Below are 18,123 nucleotides of genomic sequence, written 5' to 3'. Positions count from 1 at the left end.
ATTAATAATAAAGTGCATCTTTAGTGCCTATTAGAGATGCACCGGATATCCGGTTACTATCCGGTATCCGGCCTATCCGGCCATAGTTTTACTATCGGGCCGGATACCGGATAGTGTCCTTCTATCCGGCCGGATACCGGATAGTAACATTGCTTGATTTCGGAGTAAACAAATTGGGTTTAAGAAACAGACACGGTCATAATCGTACTTGTTTATTATTTTAAAACAATTTAATCATTTCAATGACTTGCACGCGCACATATTTCGAACCTAGAAATGAGTCCGCGCGAACGTTTACTATTAGGAAACCGGTCAAACCTGCAGAATGCGCACCTGAAAAACCGAAATGTAGGTATAGTTCCGCCGGCCGAATATCCGGCGGCCGGATACCGGATATTCGGCCAGTGTCCAGGCCGGATATCCGGTATCCGGTATCCGGCCAAACAACTATCCGTTGCATCTCTAGTGCCTATAGTAAACAATAGAGTAACTTCATTATATAATAATATACTCCGCCTGGTACTCTTCCCATCTTTTCGTGGTCACGTGACTGACACAAGCCTACGTCATCATGCGACAGCGCTATATGATAATATGCGATAGCGCTAATATAAAGTGACACTGACAATGTTATTGTGACGTAGGCTTGTGTCACTCTGAGAAGAGAAGACCATATTTTATTAGTATATGGAGTAACTTATACATACTGTGCCTCAAACTGTTTTTTGACAAGTTTTCTCAGACAATAAAATATGACATTGATGCATCAAGGCGGCAGTGGCGGCGCGTGAAACATATCCATAGGCAAGCCGGGGCTAATTTGGCTTACATATTTCCTTTACAACTATGCTCAAACGTCCAAAAGCAGGCAAGCCGATAGGAATCGGCTTTTATGGACGCGCCGCCACTGCAAGGCGGTTTCTTAACAAGGGTCTAACGGGAAACGCGAAAATCGTAAAGTTATCTGCCTCTTTATCGCTCGAATACGCAAGAGTGATAGGGAGGTTAGATAACGAAATTTCGATTTTCTTGTTTCGCGGCTGACCCCCAGATTGTGTTAGACTGTGGTAGTAGTGCCACCTACGCAGTTTCGCGTAATATTCCCTATTGGCACAGAATAATTAATAGTACTACCGTACAGAAAGGAAACCTCCCACAAAACCGAAGTTTGACAGCGGTTCAGGGTCGAATCGTGCAGTCCCTTTCTAATATATGGCACTATCCCTTTCGGCTATTTAGGGTTGTCAAAAATCAAGTGATTATCTTATCTGTGGTCGTGCACGCAAAAGGAAGTCAAGTGGTGCCAACCCTAATAATTGCTTGGAGCAATGCTGAGCCGAGCGGAGCCGAGTTTGACCGAAGTCAGGAGTTTCGCACCCCTGCTTTTGGTGACGCACGAAAAGCAAGGAAACGCGTTCGCACACAATCATAGTGAAATGATTGTCTTCATATTGTACAGTCTCCATCAGATACATCGGAGCAGCTAAGGCGGTCACAAATATCTGAGCACGCCTCTATTGTCAAGGCGTTAGAGTGCGTGTTCAGATATTGTGAACACCTTGGCCGCTCCTATATATCTGATGGCGACTGTAATCTTGCACAGTTTCCCGTGTTAGTTGCCCACAAAGGGCTCGGATTGTTATGGGTACGAGAAACAAATGCGTAGTGTTTTGTGTTTCTAACAATGCCTCCCTTACTTAAGCGTTTAAACCAATAAATAAACATGCCTCTTAGGTAAAATAGTTTCAGTCTTTATCTTTAAAAACATACTTTTTACAATCGTGTAAAAAGAACTGAACATTAAAAAACCGGGCAAGTGCCAGTCGGACTCGCGCACGAAGGGTTCCGTACAATAATGTAAAAAAAAAAGCAATTAAAAAAACGGTCACCCATCCAAGTACTGACCATTCCCGACGTTGCTTAACTTTGGACAAAAATCACGTTTGTTGTATGGGAGCCCCATTTAAATCTTTATTTTATTCTGTTTTTAGTATTTGTTGTAATAGCGGCAACAGAAATACATCATCTGTGAAAATTTCAACTGTCTAGCTATCACGGTTCGTGAGATACAGCCTGGTGACAGACGGACGGACGGACGGACGGACAGCGAAGTCTTAGTAATAGGGTCCCGTTTTACCCTTTGGGTACGGAACCCTAAAAAATGAATTAATAATTATAGAAGTAAATCTCTGCGTGTGTCCCATGACACGGGCACGGATAGCGTCCGCTCGGTGTGCCCCTAACATTGAATTGTCAAAAGGGACTCTACGTATTGGCTGCGGCTCCACATGACGGGGACACCGTTGTACAATCAAGGAATTTAATTTCTGAGCCACTTCGTATCTTTGTGCAGTGAAACTCAATATGAAAGCTGCTATTACTAATCTCGTATTGTCACTGTGACAAGGTACAGTCGCCATCAGATGTATCTGAGCAGCCGAGGTGCTCAAAATTATCCGAACACGCACTCTAACGTCTTGACAATAGAGGCGTGTTCAGATATTTGTGATTGCTATGGCCGCTACGATATAGCTGATGGCGACTTTGACAAAGCGGCACAGAAACCAGAGTCTAGACCGTATGGTAAGTTAGGTACTCATACTTCGTTTTTTTTAGCATTAGAAATTAGGTAAACAATCTTGATGTGTCTTTTAATTGAAAAACACATTTTAAAAATAAATTACGGCTAATATGTAACAATTATGAATCTAATACGATCATTTATATTCTTCTGCTTTCATAATAGTTTTTGATTTTTAAAAAGGGTTTTTAATTAAAAGACATGCCAAGATCGCTTACCTTCTTTGAAGTTCTTTCTAATGCTAAAAAAAACGAACTATAGTAACCCCCAATAGGGCCCACAGATTACCAGTTCGCCGGGCTATGTCACCCTGTCAGTTAAACGCAAAAGGTGACAGTTCCGAACAACTGACAGGCTGCTATCGTCCGGTGAACTATCTGTGCGCCTCTTAAGTGTATTTCCACCGAAAAAAAAAAATTAGTCATTAAACAGAATAACCTAAACCTCAGCAAAACGTGATCCGCAAGAACACCAATTTGAAACCGGAATGAATCAGTTTAAAATGCACTTTATGCAACTCTGCCACTAGACGCCAGACAAAACAAGACTACCGTTCAAATGTTATATTCTTATTGCTTGCGAACACTCGAGCGAGGTGAATGCTTAGCCGAACCAGGCGTGGCTCACTCCGCGACGCTTTGCTACAGGTAGCTAAAAGTACATCCGTTCCACACCACAATGTTGGTGGCTAGCCGTAGGCCGAGCGTGGCGCTGTCGCCACATAGCGGGCATAGCGGCCATACCTGTCCTGATCGCAACAGACGCGTTTTGTTAGAGAGTGAGTCTTCTGTACCTAGTACTATTATTTATTCTGTGACCGAACCTACTATAATAGTAGACAAGTATGAAATAAACCTGGTTTGAAGTGACGACAACTATCCTACTGTTCCAAGTCCAATGTTGTTTTTTGCAAAGTCATAGAAGTTTATTTTTTAACAAAGAAGGCACATTAATACCTTTTCGCAACTAAAGTAATGAAACTATTTTGAAGAAGTATGGCATGCCTTATATAGGCCCTTAGTGTCAAACATTAATTTTTCAAAAATCTAAAGGGCGTCCAAAACCGGCGCGGACGCATGCGACGGATATTATCTACAATGGCATCCGCCCGCTCCGTGAACCCGCGTCAGCTAGCGGAGGCCTTAACTCCAAAAAAATGAGATTCCAGAGCTAATGACTAAGGGGCCCACTGATTAACAGTCCGCCGGACGGTATCTGCCTGACAGTTTTTCGGAACTGTCAAATTTTTGTTCTAACTGACAGGCCGATACCGTCCGGCGGACTGTTAATCAGTAGGCCCCTATGACAGAAACCTCACGCACGCAGAGCCGTGGAAACAGACTACTAAAGGCATGTGCACACCGGCTGCGTGTGCGTCACGTGCACGTGCGCGTGCGGCGTTGTAGTATACAGATCCTTATGAGAGACGGGCCGGACGGCACACCGCTTGAGTGACGTGTGCGTGTGCAGCTCTAACAATTTAGCGCACGCACACGCGCACGTCACGCACACGCAAGCCGGTGTGGCTCGGCCTTTATGTAGTTACGGGTTTTGAAGTCTTAATCATAGGTATTACCACAGAATAAATAATACTACTAGGTACAGAAGATTCACACTAACAAAACGCGTCTGTTACGATTAGGAGAGATATGACCGCTAGGTGGCGCAAGCGCCACCCGCGGCCTATGGCTAGCCACCAAAATTGGTGTGGGACGGATGTACTTGTAGCTACGAGCACTTTTTGCGACGCGACGAAATCGCGGAGTGAGCCACGCCTGTTATTACACTGGTTTAACTAAGCAGTCTAAGAACTAAAGATTCGCCTCCGATAGCGTAGCAATGAGAATAAGCGGCCAGCAACGAAGGTTATAAAAAGTTAGACAATCGCTGGCGGATAGGAAATTGTATCTAACTTGAGTCACCTTGATAGTTTGGAAGTTTGGCCAACGTTAGGTTATGATGGCTAAGAAGACTTAGGGTCGGTTGCACCAAACTGTTCGTACCGTTAAAGAGTTCGCTAAATTTTTATGTATGGAAAGTTTCATAGTAAAGCGCCGGAGCGCGCCGGCTGACGTTGATCAGTCTGTCAAATGTGGTTGGTGCAACTGGCCCTTAGCTTTATGAAGCGTTTACAAAGGTCAAAATATCACCATAGGCTTTTACTTGTGAAATATCGTGTCCCTCAAATCCCATTTAACACCTCTCAACTGCGCCACCTAATTCGATCCGTGGCATATTATATTACACTTTCTACATTAAATGAACAATTTCGGTGTATGGTGTCTGTTACAAGGTAATATTAGGGTTAAAGAACGTTATTATGTACCTAACTCATGCAAGACAATGCTTTATTTTTTGTAAGGATCGGACAGAACACTAAATATTGTTAAAATATACTCCGCCGTCAATATTATAGCTAAATCATTCTCAACTGACACCGATCTAATGACACCTTAACATTATAGCCGTAAATTGTTTAATAAGGCTTCACGGAGACGATCAAACAAATATCTTACAAATACTTGAAAATAAATACTTAATCTTCATTAGTTACATAAAAATGATATAGTTCGGCCTTGGTTTCCCGCTGACATCGTACGCTGCGTACAGCGCCACATTCTATAGAAATATACCGTCTTTCTATACAATGTAACACGGAGACCGAGGTGTTAATAAACGGTAACTTACTCCAAGAAACTCGTTTAACCCGCTTCGAAGGCGGCCCGGCGTGGACCCGCGGCGGCAGATGAGCCGGCACCTTCCTCAGCGCACTCTGGTATCTCATCAGGAACGCGTGAACAGCACACTTGACAGGGCTCGAGTATTTCTCCGAAGGCAACGTCGCCACAGCCGCGACGGCAACTGTAGTCTTCCTAGAACGCCTCTTCCCAGCTCTGTTGCCCGCTCTACGTCTTCTCCTTTTACTCTTAACTTCCACTGGCTGCAATGGCGGCTCCTTACTGACCATCTTACGACCGACGCGCGTTTTGATCGTTATTTTGAAAGCGTCACAAGATGGCGGACTAAACTTAAAACTAACTTAACTTAGAATAAAATTGAAATAAAAACAACACGATTAAAAATTAAAAAGCTTAGACTACGGTGTCTAAGAGACAAGATGTACGCGGTACGTATAATCACGTTTAACGTCACTACGTAGGTGTCCCGGTAAGATAGAAAATAGTCAAAAATTCGGAAAGGCGGGAGTCGCGAAGCGCACGAAATCGTCTCAGAGACTGAAGCCGAGCGGACGACGAATAGAGAAATAGCTCGAACTACCCGCCATTTTGTGATAAAAATATAGACGTACCCGTATTTAGGAGAAATAAACTGGTTTCGTAGTTGTTTGTTACAATCTTGCCTTCATGTCTCGTTGCTAAGGGCAGCTTAGTTAATGCAGTTAATTGATCATTCATAAACCTTATTGCAAAGGAAATAAAGTATGTTATTGGTTAGTGTTCTTGTTCGACCACGTCCGAACTGTGGTAATTTTGTGATATTGGCTGAAAATATTCCTTATATGAAAACCTTTGAGATATAAAACGATAGTTTAGAAAGTCGTATATGTAGTTGAATTTAATAGTTAGGTGTTTAAATTGCTCATTGTATTAGTGACTACGTGGGAATGTTCCCAATTGTTAGTCTATTCCCGACTGTCCCCGAAAATCATTCTCAAATCAGAAAGTACTCCTTATTATTCATTTTCGATGGTAAAAAAAAATGTATCACATTCTATGTAGTTATTATATGTATTTATTACTCCCAAAAACATTGTATACAAAATAATCTAGTTATCATGCAGAAAAGTACAATTATATGCCATATTAGGGCCCCCCCACTTCGGCGTCTTTCGAGCGTCGGCGTCTACAATTCTATGGCCGACGTCGACGCAACGTCGACGCGGCGTCGACGCAACTGCGCAGCGACGTCATTTTCCATAGCGCTGGACCGACGCCGACAGACGCCGACGCTCGAAAGACGCCAGATGTGGGGGGGGCCTTAATAATACGCCTAAAGGTCAAACTCCCAAGCGTTTTTGATTACTCGGAATTCTCTCACATTTTGTATGAAATCGCGTGACGGATTCAGCTACCTATAGTACCTATGTGTTTTATATGATATTTGTTTAATCAAGCGTGACGTTCTCGATAACACGCACCAAATCAACACTCCAATGCACTTATTGCACCAGGTCAAAACAACCATATCATATCGGCTATCACCGAAATGCATGATAGCAACTATTAGGCAAACACAGGCCTTGAATCTTGAATTAGCGATATGTGATGACATACAGGTGATAATTGTGATGCATGACATGTTTTGTGTTTTTATGGAAATATATAAAAAAAATTATATAAGGTGCAGGGGTGTCCCTTAATGTTACCTCAATCTGACTGGTAGCTAATTATTAAGACAAATTATACACGTTACATTCATCGCAAGTTACGTAATAAAGGTGCAAGGGGGCAATTTCGACGGCGGGGTAATTTAAACTGATCGAAATATCTTCCATGTTTTACATTTGACGTTTAAAACAATGCGTGCACAGTCTGAACTCAGTTACCCAGACCAATCTGGGGTATCAATCGCCAGACCTATCTTGGTCTAACTCTATTAGGTACTTATTATAGGTACTACGTGAACAAGTTTGAAATGTGTAAAAAGTTATCGATCTACCGTGAACAGACAAGCGTAAACAACATAGTTTTCACGTGCCGCAGCTGCCAAGAATGCAGAATGCAACCGAATATTTCGCTAGTACGCCGCCACCATTTTAATTTTAAATTCGCTGCAATGACAGTGACAAACTGTTAGACCGTTATTGCGATGCTGGTCCTGGGTTCGAATCCTGGTAAGTATATCTTTTTGCGTAGTTACTGATTGGCACTAATGACTTGTTCCTGACTTGTGTGTATAGTCATTAGTCGTCTAGTAACCGTACTACCATCACGAGGGGTACCATCGCGAAATCCACGACAACGCGTGGTTCCACAAGACCTTGCCCGAAAACGCGCAGAGGCACAATCCACCTGATGATGCCGACATGACTCCATGCTTCAGCTGCCATAAATGCGGTCGCAAATGCCGGTCCCGCATTGGCTTATACAGCCACGAGAGACGTTGTTCCTCGCTTACAGACGCTGCATAAATCATCTGTTAAGATGTTAAAGGTGTGATGATGAACCGTACTACCCATAGTACCAGTTTTGCTTATTTTGGGACTAGATCAAGCTGTGTACATTTTTTTCCTACTATTTATGTGTGTATCTGTTTCTATAATATCTAATTATTATTATATTATTTTTAAATCTAACGCGCATTACTTTACTATATTATTTTACTGCCTAGGTACGAATTTATTTTATTACTTGCAAGTAGGATAAAACTACGCTATACAATAATATGCGCACAAAGTAGAAAAAGCTTTACAGTATTGACATAAAATTCATTTTCCCCCGACTTCGATTTCTTACTACGCCTATACTGACCGTAAATCAAAAAGGTCTTATGTCATTATGGAACTGTTATGTAGATATAGATAGGTATACGTTTTCGGTTTAACACGGCGTAATAGTGCCCTTTATTCATCGGAAAGTCAAAAAGGTCGTATGTCATTATGACATTCATATGGAGATATATGTTTTTGTTTTAGCACGGCAATCGTACAGTCGCCATCAAATATATCGGAGCGGCCAAGGTGTTCACAATATCTGAACACGCAGTCTAACGCCTTTACAATAGAGACGTGTTCAGATATTTGTGAGCACCTTGGCCGCTCCGATATATCTGATGGCGACTGTACCTAAGTAGGTAGGTAGGTGTTACGTGGCTGCTACGTTTATTTACGTGTTGATGTAGGTCTGGCTCGGATAAGAAACTACGTAGCAAATTACTACACCCACGATAACAACGCGTTACGAATACAACACTTGTTTTTAATCCGATTACGGCAAAGTCAAAAGGAATTCGCCAAGGAGGGTCGTTTGTGTAGTAAGCGTCATTGTAGTACTTATTGATAGTATGATTACTGCTTAGCCGATTTGGATAAAAATCATACTAAAATATATGAAGGTTAATTAGGTTAAAGGGAGGAAGGATAAAGACAGACAGTAACAGTATATTTGATTACCCATAATAAATAGAAGGATCATAGTAGAAAAACCGGGCAAGTGCGAGTCGGACTCGCGCACGAAGGGTTCCGTACCATAATGCAAATAATAAACAAAAAAAAGCAAAAAAAAAAACGGTCACCCATCCAAGTACTGACCACTCCCGACGTTGCTTAACTTTGGTCAAAAATCACGTTTGTTGTATGGGAGCCCCATTTAAATCTTTATTTTATTCTGTTTTTAGTATTTGTTGTTATAGCGGCAACAGAAATACATCTTCTGTGAAAATTTCAACTGTCTAGCTATCACGGTTCGTGAGATACAGCCTGGTGACAGACAGACGGACGGACGGACGGACGGACGGACGGACAGCGAAGTCTTAGTAATAGGGTCCCGTTTTATCCTTTGGGTACGGAACCCTAAAAATGTTAGTTTCATTCGCTTTCTTTACTTTCCAAAAGGGCTCCAAATTCTTATGAAGGGCCCCAGCAGTTTTAAGACGGCCCTGCTGACACGATCTTATTTGTAGAGCCATGAGAGCGTGTCACATATTTTTGCGGCCTTCGAAGAGTTACATATAATTGCAGATGACATACCAATATTACGAGGCATAGAGCTCTAGTGGGTATATTTCATTTTGACGTTACGTAACTCGATCCCCTCTGCAAGGGTGCAATGGAGATTGAAGGTCACGGCTCCCCTTTGATGAGCTATATGTATTTATACATGTGTTCAGCTTACTATTCTTATTGTCCTTATCCTTAGTAAGAGTTGAGTACGCAGGTTTAACCTTCGAACTAGTTTAGTGTTTAAAACACTTTAATTATTACTTGTCTAACTAACAATATAATAAAATGTGCAAATCGATTTTAACTTATTTTTGATTCCTTCTTCTTCCTCGCGTTATTCCGGCATTTTTGCCACGGCTCATGAGAGCCTGGTGTCCGCTTGACAACTAATCCCATTACCGAGGCACTAGTTTTTACGAAAGCGACTGCCATCTGACCTTCATACCCAGAGGGTAAACTAGGCCTTATTGTGATTAGTCCGGTTTCCTCACGATGTTTTCAGTTACAATAACAGTCCATATGAATATGACTGACATATTTCACTAAATGTTATCCCTTTTTAATAAATTTTGATGACTGTCCAATATAGTTTCATGCTGTTGAATACAAAGTTGTGATTGTTTTGATTGGCAAAAATAAAATTCAATATGCAAAGCCTCTTGCCATTGTAGTATTTGACGTTATCAACATGCGCACCACTGTACAATTAAGTACTACTACACTAAATACTAATACTACTAGTACTAATTATTTCTATGTATCTATATTTAATTTCTACATTTTTTCCTCTATTTCGTCCGCTATGTTGCTTGCCTTAACAATCTGTCATCCACTTTCCGGTCTTTTTTTACTAATGTTGGCACTATGTTAATTGTGTCATGTCATGTATTTGTCTGTGATGTCAATAATAATTTGTTTGTTTTAGGTTCCCAGTCTATCCTTCCACAAAAATCAAAATTAAACCGAACATTCTCAGAATTTCAGAATTTTCAGATTCACAGAATCCACCTTGTTAAATTTAGCGAGGAGTAAAAGCCATAATAAAAAAAAAGTTGCTAATGGCACAATTCCTGTTGGGTTGTTTGTGACCACTACTCAGACTTCTATAGTTATTCTAGTTTGTTAGCTGCATCTCTACCCGATACCAACTGTTTGAAAAAGGGCTTGTAACTCAATAGTTTGAATAGTTGTAGTATCACAGAATAAATAATAGTACTAGGTACAGAAGACTCACACTCTATTAACAAAAGGCATCTGTTACGAACAGGACAGATATGCCCGCTAGGTGGCGACAGCGCCACGCGCGGCTTATGGCTAGCCACCAAAATTGGTGTGGAATAGACGTACTTGTAGCTACCTGTTGCAAAGCGACTAATTTGCGGAGTGAGCCACACCTGGTAATATGCAGTAATTGTAAACTATATGGGCACAATCCATTGATTTAAATATTAATTTGTTCATTTAGGGTTATTCTTTATTATTGTTTAACTGTTTACAGAAAAGCATAACAAGCAATTCATTCAATTCTAAACAATGTGAGACCTATTGACATTCTGTAACTGTAATTCTTATATCAGATCACATTTTGCTTCCAATATGCTGTTGTACCCATCAAATTTGCAATTCTGATATATTTTTTTTTATTAAAGTGATTGCAAATCTAACTCTAGTATAATCATGGCAAACCCACCATATTGATGCAATGCAGTTACTTTGCCAACTCATAATAAATAACTATAAATGAAAAGATTGAAAAGGCATAGCAGGCAACTAATAACTATTCAGTGACCAAGAACTAGACGATAGTAAGCTCTAGAAGCCTCAACTTCTAAAATTATAATAAGAATAAAACAACAGTTATGTGGTGCCACTTTTTGCAGATTGACCTACTTAAAGTTGACTTCCTATATGCTAATAAGATAATAGAAACAATATATGATACACATCAAACACAAGACTTGGTTTACTAGAATTCCTAAAATGTATTCTTATTTATTATTGATGTGTATTGCAAAAAAATATGGAATAAAAACAAATCTAAGGTGTGATGCAAAAATAACTAAAATAAAGTCGGACTAAGGTGATTTGGTGATGGGAAATGATGGAATAAGTTGCAAAATATTTACCTTCGTCGTTGGAGCCATCCTTGGGGCTTTCATCGGTAGGATTCTCTTTCAAAGACAACAGGCCCACAGCTGACATCGCTCGGTAATCTCACTTGCTTCTCAGTCTTCTCTCAATTAACTACTAAAATTCTAAAATAACTGTACAATATTTACAAAGTGTTCCGGAAATTAATCTATCACCTAATATAATGTTTATATCACAGACTTTTCGTTTTTCACTAAACAATACGGAACAACACGTCCACGCACGAAAATACTATCAATATTTACAAGACTCTAGGTACAATAAACTTATTTACACATTAAAAACTAACGTTTATCAGCTAAATTTAACAAATACGCTCTAGCGGTCACAAGATACTCATAACTAAAAGAATTTATCAGTTTTAGATGCAAAAATATATAAAACGTCCGCCATATGCCTTTTGAGACCTCTATTGCGCAACGAAATTGTATAGCTACGATTGAGCTTTGCTGTCATGCCGATGCGTGGTATTCTTAATATTGGTCGGTTTATATCCAGTTGCCATTGTTTAGTTTTTTTGATTGAAAACGGCCTATTCCTTTCTTTGAAGTATAAAATTGAAAACAATGGAAAGATCTTTTTTAATAATTAAATAAATCAAGTAAATAGCTTCAGTAAATTATTTGAAAAATAAAATTAGATGCAAATAAATGTTGATAATCTCAAAAATCTTAATTATTATGCTTGATATTATATTATTACGCTGAAGCTTTCAATGCTCTTTTAAATTATTGCGTTTGTATTAAATAATAAATAGCAAGTAAGTATATAGCATTGCTTTGCCTTGAACATTAAATTCAATCCATTCAATCCATGTCTTTTTCGTTTTGTAAATTCTTATTTTAATGCATACAATTATAATGCTTCCGAGCAAGGAATGCTTCCGAGTTCCGGGCCGAGTGCTAATTATCAGACTTGGCAACATTGAAAATGTGACATATTTGAGACGTTTTGAAATATGGTCTGCAAAATTGCAAATTCCATTTTTTCCAAATCCAAAAGCTTTTTATAATAAAAAATAATTATCATAATTTGTTTTTCTTTTAATTTTGTATATCCTTAAATTAATATTCACTTAGTCACTGTAGCTCACAATGACCGTTTAAAGTGCTATTTATTAGTTTTTTACCTGTCCTGTTTGATAATTGATACGTAGGTTATTGTACTTATTGTTGAAAAACGTCCTATTGCCTGCCAAATGTTGTAGACTTGAGTTCAAGCGTTTTCTAAAATCTAAATGAAATAAATTTATAAAATGTCGATAAAGTGGACTGGTAGTGTCAGTGATTCCGGTATATTACGGAAAAGTGAGTTCAAGGAGAAGAAAGAAGAGCTTTTCGTGTTCGGCTACTCGTGCAAATTGTTCAGGGACGATGAAAAAGCCCTGCACATTGATCAAGGCAAACACCTCATACCGTGGATGGGGGATGAAACGTTGAAAATCGACAGGTTCGATCTGTTTTTTACTATAACTGTGGCTAAAAACTATAAAGCGATTGCAATGTGTTGGAAAATACTTAATATTGGAAGATCTTTAAGATTTTCGCAGAGGATTTTGAAGCTGGCGGGTTGAAGATCTCGCAGCGGGCGGCTGCTGCGTCGCATAATGTTATGGTGACACTCTTCAGCGGTATGTATTACTTGCACAGGTATAATTGCGTACGTATATTACCCAACGGACAGTTATGAAAAAGTTTTGAGGTTATGACATTGTTTTTGTTTTCCTCCAGAATCCTTGATAGGTCTTGGTAATATGACATACAGCCGGTAATGATAATTGTGTTTGAAACTGTGCTCTATGATCTCTGTAAATACATATATAATTATAAAAATTAGATTATTAAAACTGCCTAAATACCTTATGCCTGAAAAGTTTCTTGAATATAAAAGACTTAAAAAATAAGGTATTTTTTTCCTCAATAACATTAAACAAAGATCATCCCTAGTAATAAAACAACTGCAACACAATTAAAAACCCCTTATAACTTGTATCTCAATGTGGACAGGTATGACGCCCGAGGCGCGCTCCATGACGTGGCGTCGCTGGAGGCGCCGCCGGGGGGCTTCGACTGGCGCGTCGAGCTCACTCGGAACGAGCAGGACGTGGAGCAGCTGTGCGATGAAGAACGCTACCGAGCGCTGCATACTGATGAGGACGAGGAGGAGATGTATAAAGGTTATTATTAGATTTTATGTGCTGTTTTATAAAAAATTTAACTGTCATGAATCAGTAAAGAAAAAGTTACTGTCATAAATCATCTTTGTCAGCGACCTGGCCCCATAGACAACATTCCAATTGTAGCAACAACAACAATAATACTCCATAGCAGACGAATCGCAACTGTCACTGTCACACTAATATGGAAGAGTGATAGGGAGACAAAGTAATTCGATGGCGAAGCACAAGCAATTGTCACCTTGGCTAGGCCGCCTGATTGTTGTTTGGACCCGGGTATGTCCTTAAACTACGTCCAAACCAGCGGTGGTAGGTCCCGCAAGGGGCCGCCTGGTTTGCTACCACCCTCCCGCCGGAGTCAGGCGCCAAGCAGCCTTGCTGCGTTTCGTCTATGAGCGGGAGTACCATTGCCTTTGGGGGATGATTTGCTGTCAGTTGTGATGCATAATGCCGGTTTTTGGATCCTTGAGTGACGTCGGGCCGAGCAGCTCTCGCTGGAGGGTAGCGGGATCCGAGGCACGGTCTTGCCGGTGGCCGACCGCAGGAAGTTGGGGGCCCAATTGTACGACAGCCACGTGCGAGAGGCTGCCCCGCCACCTAGCGAAAAATCCTGGAATAGCTCCACCGTGCCAGTTGGCGACTGGACGGGAGGACCCGGTGGGTTATTTCAGGGGGGCTCGGGTGTCCCCGCAGTCTCCAAGTGAGCTCCTCATTGTCCGGATTAGCTCAAGTGATCCAATTGGTAAACGCAACACCTCGACAGGCATTTTTTCACCCATCCCACACTCCACAAATATGAAAACAAAAAGAAAAAAGAATAGGGTTAAACACCGGCTGCACTTCCTCCCATTGAAAGTGCACCTCACCAACATCAGGGGGTTGCACTCAAATATCGATCCGGTCCACCACCATCTTGAAACCGAAAAACCGCACCTATTCTTTTTGACGGAGACGCAAATCAAAACCCCAGCGGACGCGTCGTACCTCAACTACCCAGGCTACTCACTGGAACATAAGTTCAGAGCACGTGCTGGGGTCTGTGTGTACGTCCGCGACGACATTTGCTGCAAGCGTCTCCGTTGCTTTGAGGCTGCCGGGTTTTCCACTTTGTGGATTATGGTCGACTCGGGCTCAGAGAAAACTCTGTATGCCTGTGTCTACCGATCGCACAGCGGAAACCAGGAGACAACTAGGCTCTTTGACCACCTTACTGAGATGGCAGATAAAGCCCAACAGCGGTACCCCGCGGCTCAACTCGTATTCCTTGGGGACTTTAACGCCCACCACGAGGAGTGGCTGTTCCCGTACAAGAATACTTGCCACGCTGGGAGGGAAGCGCGCAAATTTGCTGTATCCCTAAACCTTACCCAGCTGGTAAATGTTGCGACGCGGATACCGGATGTTACTGACCATACACCCAATTGCCTTGACCTTCTGCTGACAACTGATCCAGACAGGCACTCGGTTTCGGTCTCAGCTCCGCTAGGATCGTCCGATCACTGTCTGGTGAAATCCGTGTCGATCCACTCTCCTCCTGATCTCTGCCCTAGGGGCACGAGGAGAGTATGGCGATACGAGTCAGCGGACTGGGATGAGATGCGGCATTTCTTTGCGTCTTTCCCCTGGCAGCAGGTCTGTTTTTCTTCGGGTGACCCCTCGTGTTCTGCTGAGGCTGTTGCGGATGTGATTCGGCAGGGAATGGAATATTTCATTCCGTTCTCCGACCTATCGCTCGATCACAAGACCCGAGCATGGTACAATTCGGACTGTGCTCGAGCCGAGGCTCTTAAGCAGTCTGCATACCAGGCTTGGGTACTAGCCCGCGATACCAAAGCTGGAGCACAGAGGGTTCGCGCGAAGAAAAAAGCCTTTAACTCAGCTGCCAAGTCATGCAAACGGGTGCTTCGAAAGGCTCGATTCGACCACGTCAGTCGAATAGGGGCCAAACTCGCCTCCTACCCTCCTGGTAGCAAGCGGTTCTGGTCCCTGTCGAAAGCGGTCGAATCCAACTTCTGCCGACCCACATTGCCACCTCTGCAGAAACCTGATGGGACACTGGCCCACTCCGCGACAGAGAAAGCTAACTTGTTTGCTTCTCTGTTTGCGAGCAATTCACGTCTAGATGCAGGCTCAAAACTTCCACCTACGCTACCTCATTGCAGTTCCTCTATGCAGAGAGTTGCTATACATCAAAAAGAGGTACGCCGAGCTCTGCTGAATCTTGACGTGAATAAGGCCAATGGACCAGACGGTATACCTGCACGTGTACTAAAGCAGTGTGCGCCTGAGTTGTCTCCTGTACTGACACGCCTGTACCGCCTCTCTCTCCAAACAAGAACGGTGCCGAAATCCTGGAAGCTTGCAAACGTGCAGCCAGTACCCAAGAAGGGTAGTCGTGCTGATCCCTGCAATTACCGACCAATCGCCATTACCTCCATGCTCTGTAAAGTCATGGAAAGGGTACTTAACGGCAAACTGCTGGCATACCTCGAAGCAAATGATCTGCTCAGTGACCGTCAATATGGCTTTCGCCGAGGTCGGTCTACTGGGGATCTTTTAGCGTATGTCACGCACTGCTGCGGCGAGGCCATCGAGAGGAACGGTGAAGCGCTTGCTGTTTCACTGGACATCTCGAAGGCCTTTGACAGGGTTTGGCACTCAAGTCTCCTTAGCAAGCTTCCTGCTTACGGCATCCCTGCTGATTTTTGTAGCTGGCTATCTGATTTCTTGAGTGAACGGTCGATCAGAGTAGTTATTGATGGCTGCTCTTCGGACCTCATGGCCATTGACGCCGGTGTTCCTCAGGGGTCTGTTCTCTCCGCAACCCTTTTCCTGCTCCACATTAACGACATGCTGCAACCCAGCATTGTAGGTTATGCAGATGACAGTACGGTTGTTGAGAGATATTTGGCTAGTGCAAGGGACAGCAGGGAGGATATACGTTCACAGAGAGAGGCCATGGTTGAGCGAATGAACTTGACCCTTAGTCTCGTTTCCCAGTGGGGTGATGACAATCTGGTCACGTTCAATGCCTCCAAAACGCAGGCGTGTCTATTTTCCGCTAAACGGAGTCCATTCGACCTAACTCCTTCTTTCCGGGGTGCATCTGTACCTATTACCGACAGCCTGGAACTCCTCGGCATGGAGCTGAGTTCAGTCCTCGGCTTCGGCAGCTTCATTGAGTCTAAAGCACAAACTGCGGCCAGAAAGCTGGGCGTCCTAAATAAGATGAAGCGATACTTCACACCTGGACAGCTTCTAACACTTTACAAAGCTCAAGTCCGGTCGTGTATGGAGTATTGCAGCCACCTGTGGGATGGCTCAGCTAAATACCAACTCGCCGCTTTGGACTCAGTGGAGCGCAGAGCCAGGAGGATGATTGGCGACAAGAAGCTAACGGCTAAGCTTCAGACTTTGGCCCATCGGCGGAAAGTCGCCAGCCTGTCGGTGTTCTACAGGTTGCACTTCGGGGAGTGTGCCCAAGAGCTACACGAGCTCATTCCACCGTCCCCATTCTACCATCGGACTTTTAGACGCACGGCCGGTTTCCATCCTTACTTGGTAGATATTCCGCCAATTCGCACTACAATAAGCGCTTTGCTTCTACTTTCCTTATGCGCACTGCCAAGGAATGGAATTCCTTGCCGGCGTCTATATTTCCGTGCTCTTATAACCCGGCAACCTTCAAATCAAGAGTGAACAGGCACCTTCTGGGCGAGCTCGCTCCATCGTAGGCCACGTCTACGCCTCGGCTAGTCTGTGGCCATGAGTAAACCCATGCATAATAAATAAAAAAAAAAAAAAAATTGTAATATGTTTAAAAACCATAGTACATCTTACCTTCATTTTAAAATGAAGGAGGCCTACACCCGAAGGGTAGAAAAAGGCTAAAGAGAGAGAGAGTACATCTTACATATTTAATCTGTCAAATTAGTGCCCATGTGATGTGTGCTACTAGTTGTAGCTTTATGTGTCTTAATATATGTATATTAAGACAGATGAAAGTATATACATTTTGTCCATGATATTAACTAAGCTTAGGTGATACTCCTCCCTCAAGACAAGCCTTCTCTATTTTCAACAGAGGAAGAACTGAAGCGTCTTCACGCTGCCGGCTATGGGCAGGTCGGGTTCAACTACGACACTCCAGCAGCAGCCCCAGCCCCGACCACACCAGTGGAAGTGGATGAGCCTTTCGTACCGACCCCGTCATACAGAGCTCTGTTTGCTCCTGATATACTATTGGTAAGAATACTCTATGATGTTGATTTAAAATTTGATGTTTATGTAAAACATTCTATCTATCTATCTATCTATCTATCTATCTATCTATCTATCTATCTATCTATTAAGCCCTTTTGTTCTGAGTTAGTTTCTCTAAGCTCAGTGTGCCGCTTGGCAAAGGCCTCGTCTAGCTCTTTCCATTGGGGTCTGTGGTGGGCCACTCTTCTCCAGTTCAGGCCCACTGTGAGTTCGAGAGTAAAACATTATTAAATAAAATCTGGGAGAAAACATATAAAAAGTCAAATTGTG

General features: G+C 42.4%; 2 protein-coding genes and 1 long non-coding RNA gene across 3 annotated transcripts in view; 2 read left to right on the top strand and 1 right to left on the bottom strand.

The window, feature by feature from the left end:
- The window catches only part of LOC134674488 (eukaryotic translation initiation factor 4E transporter-like), a 44,449-nt gene extending 38,597 nt beyond the window's left edge, over nt 1-5,852 (bottom strand). The window contains exon 1 of the mRNA XM_063532588.1: nt 5,270-5,852. Coding sequence (XP_063388658.1) covers nt 5,270-5,549 — 280 coding nt within the window. The 5' untranslated portion in view covers nt 5,550-5,852. The remainder of the gene's footprint in view (nt 1-5,269) is intronic.
- LOC134674503 (uncharacterized) overlaps nt 1-18,123 on the top strand; it is a 66,084-nt gene that overhangs the window by 25,448 nt on the left and 22,513 nt on the right. The window lies entirely within an intron of this gene.
- LOC134674462 (protein suppressor of white apricot) overlaps nt 12,611-18,123 on the top strand; it is a 28,026-nt gene continuing 22,513 nt past the window's right edge. Inside the window, exons 1-3 of the mRNA XM_063532540.1 lie at nt 12,611-12,863; nt 13,421-13,590; nt 17,675-17,835. Coding sequence (XP_063388610.1) covers nt 12,670-12,863; nt 13,421-13,590; nt 17,675-17,835 — 525 coding nt within the window. The 5' untranslated portion in view covers nt 12,611-12,669. The remainder of the gene's footprint in view (nt 12,864-13,420; nt 13,591-17,674; nt 17,836-18,123) is intronic.

Source organism: Cydia fagiglandana, chromosome 20 (genome assembly GCF_963556715.1).
Source record: "Cydia fagiglandana chromosome 20, ilCydFagi1.1, whole genome shotgun sequence".
NCBI classification, from domain to species: Eukaryota; Metazoa; Arthropoda; class Insecta; order Lepidoptera; family Tortricidae; genus Cydia; species Cydia fagiglandana.
The sequence above is the reverse complement of the archived record's forward strand: the minus strand, read 5'-3'. Positions and strand labels throughout refer to the sequence as shown.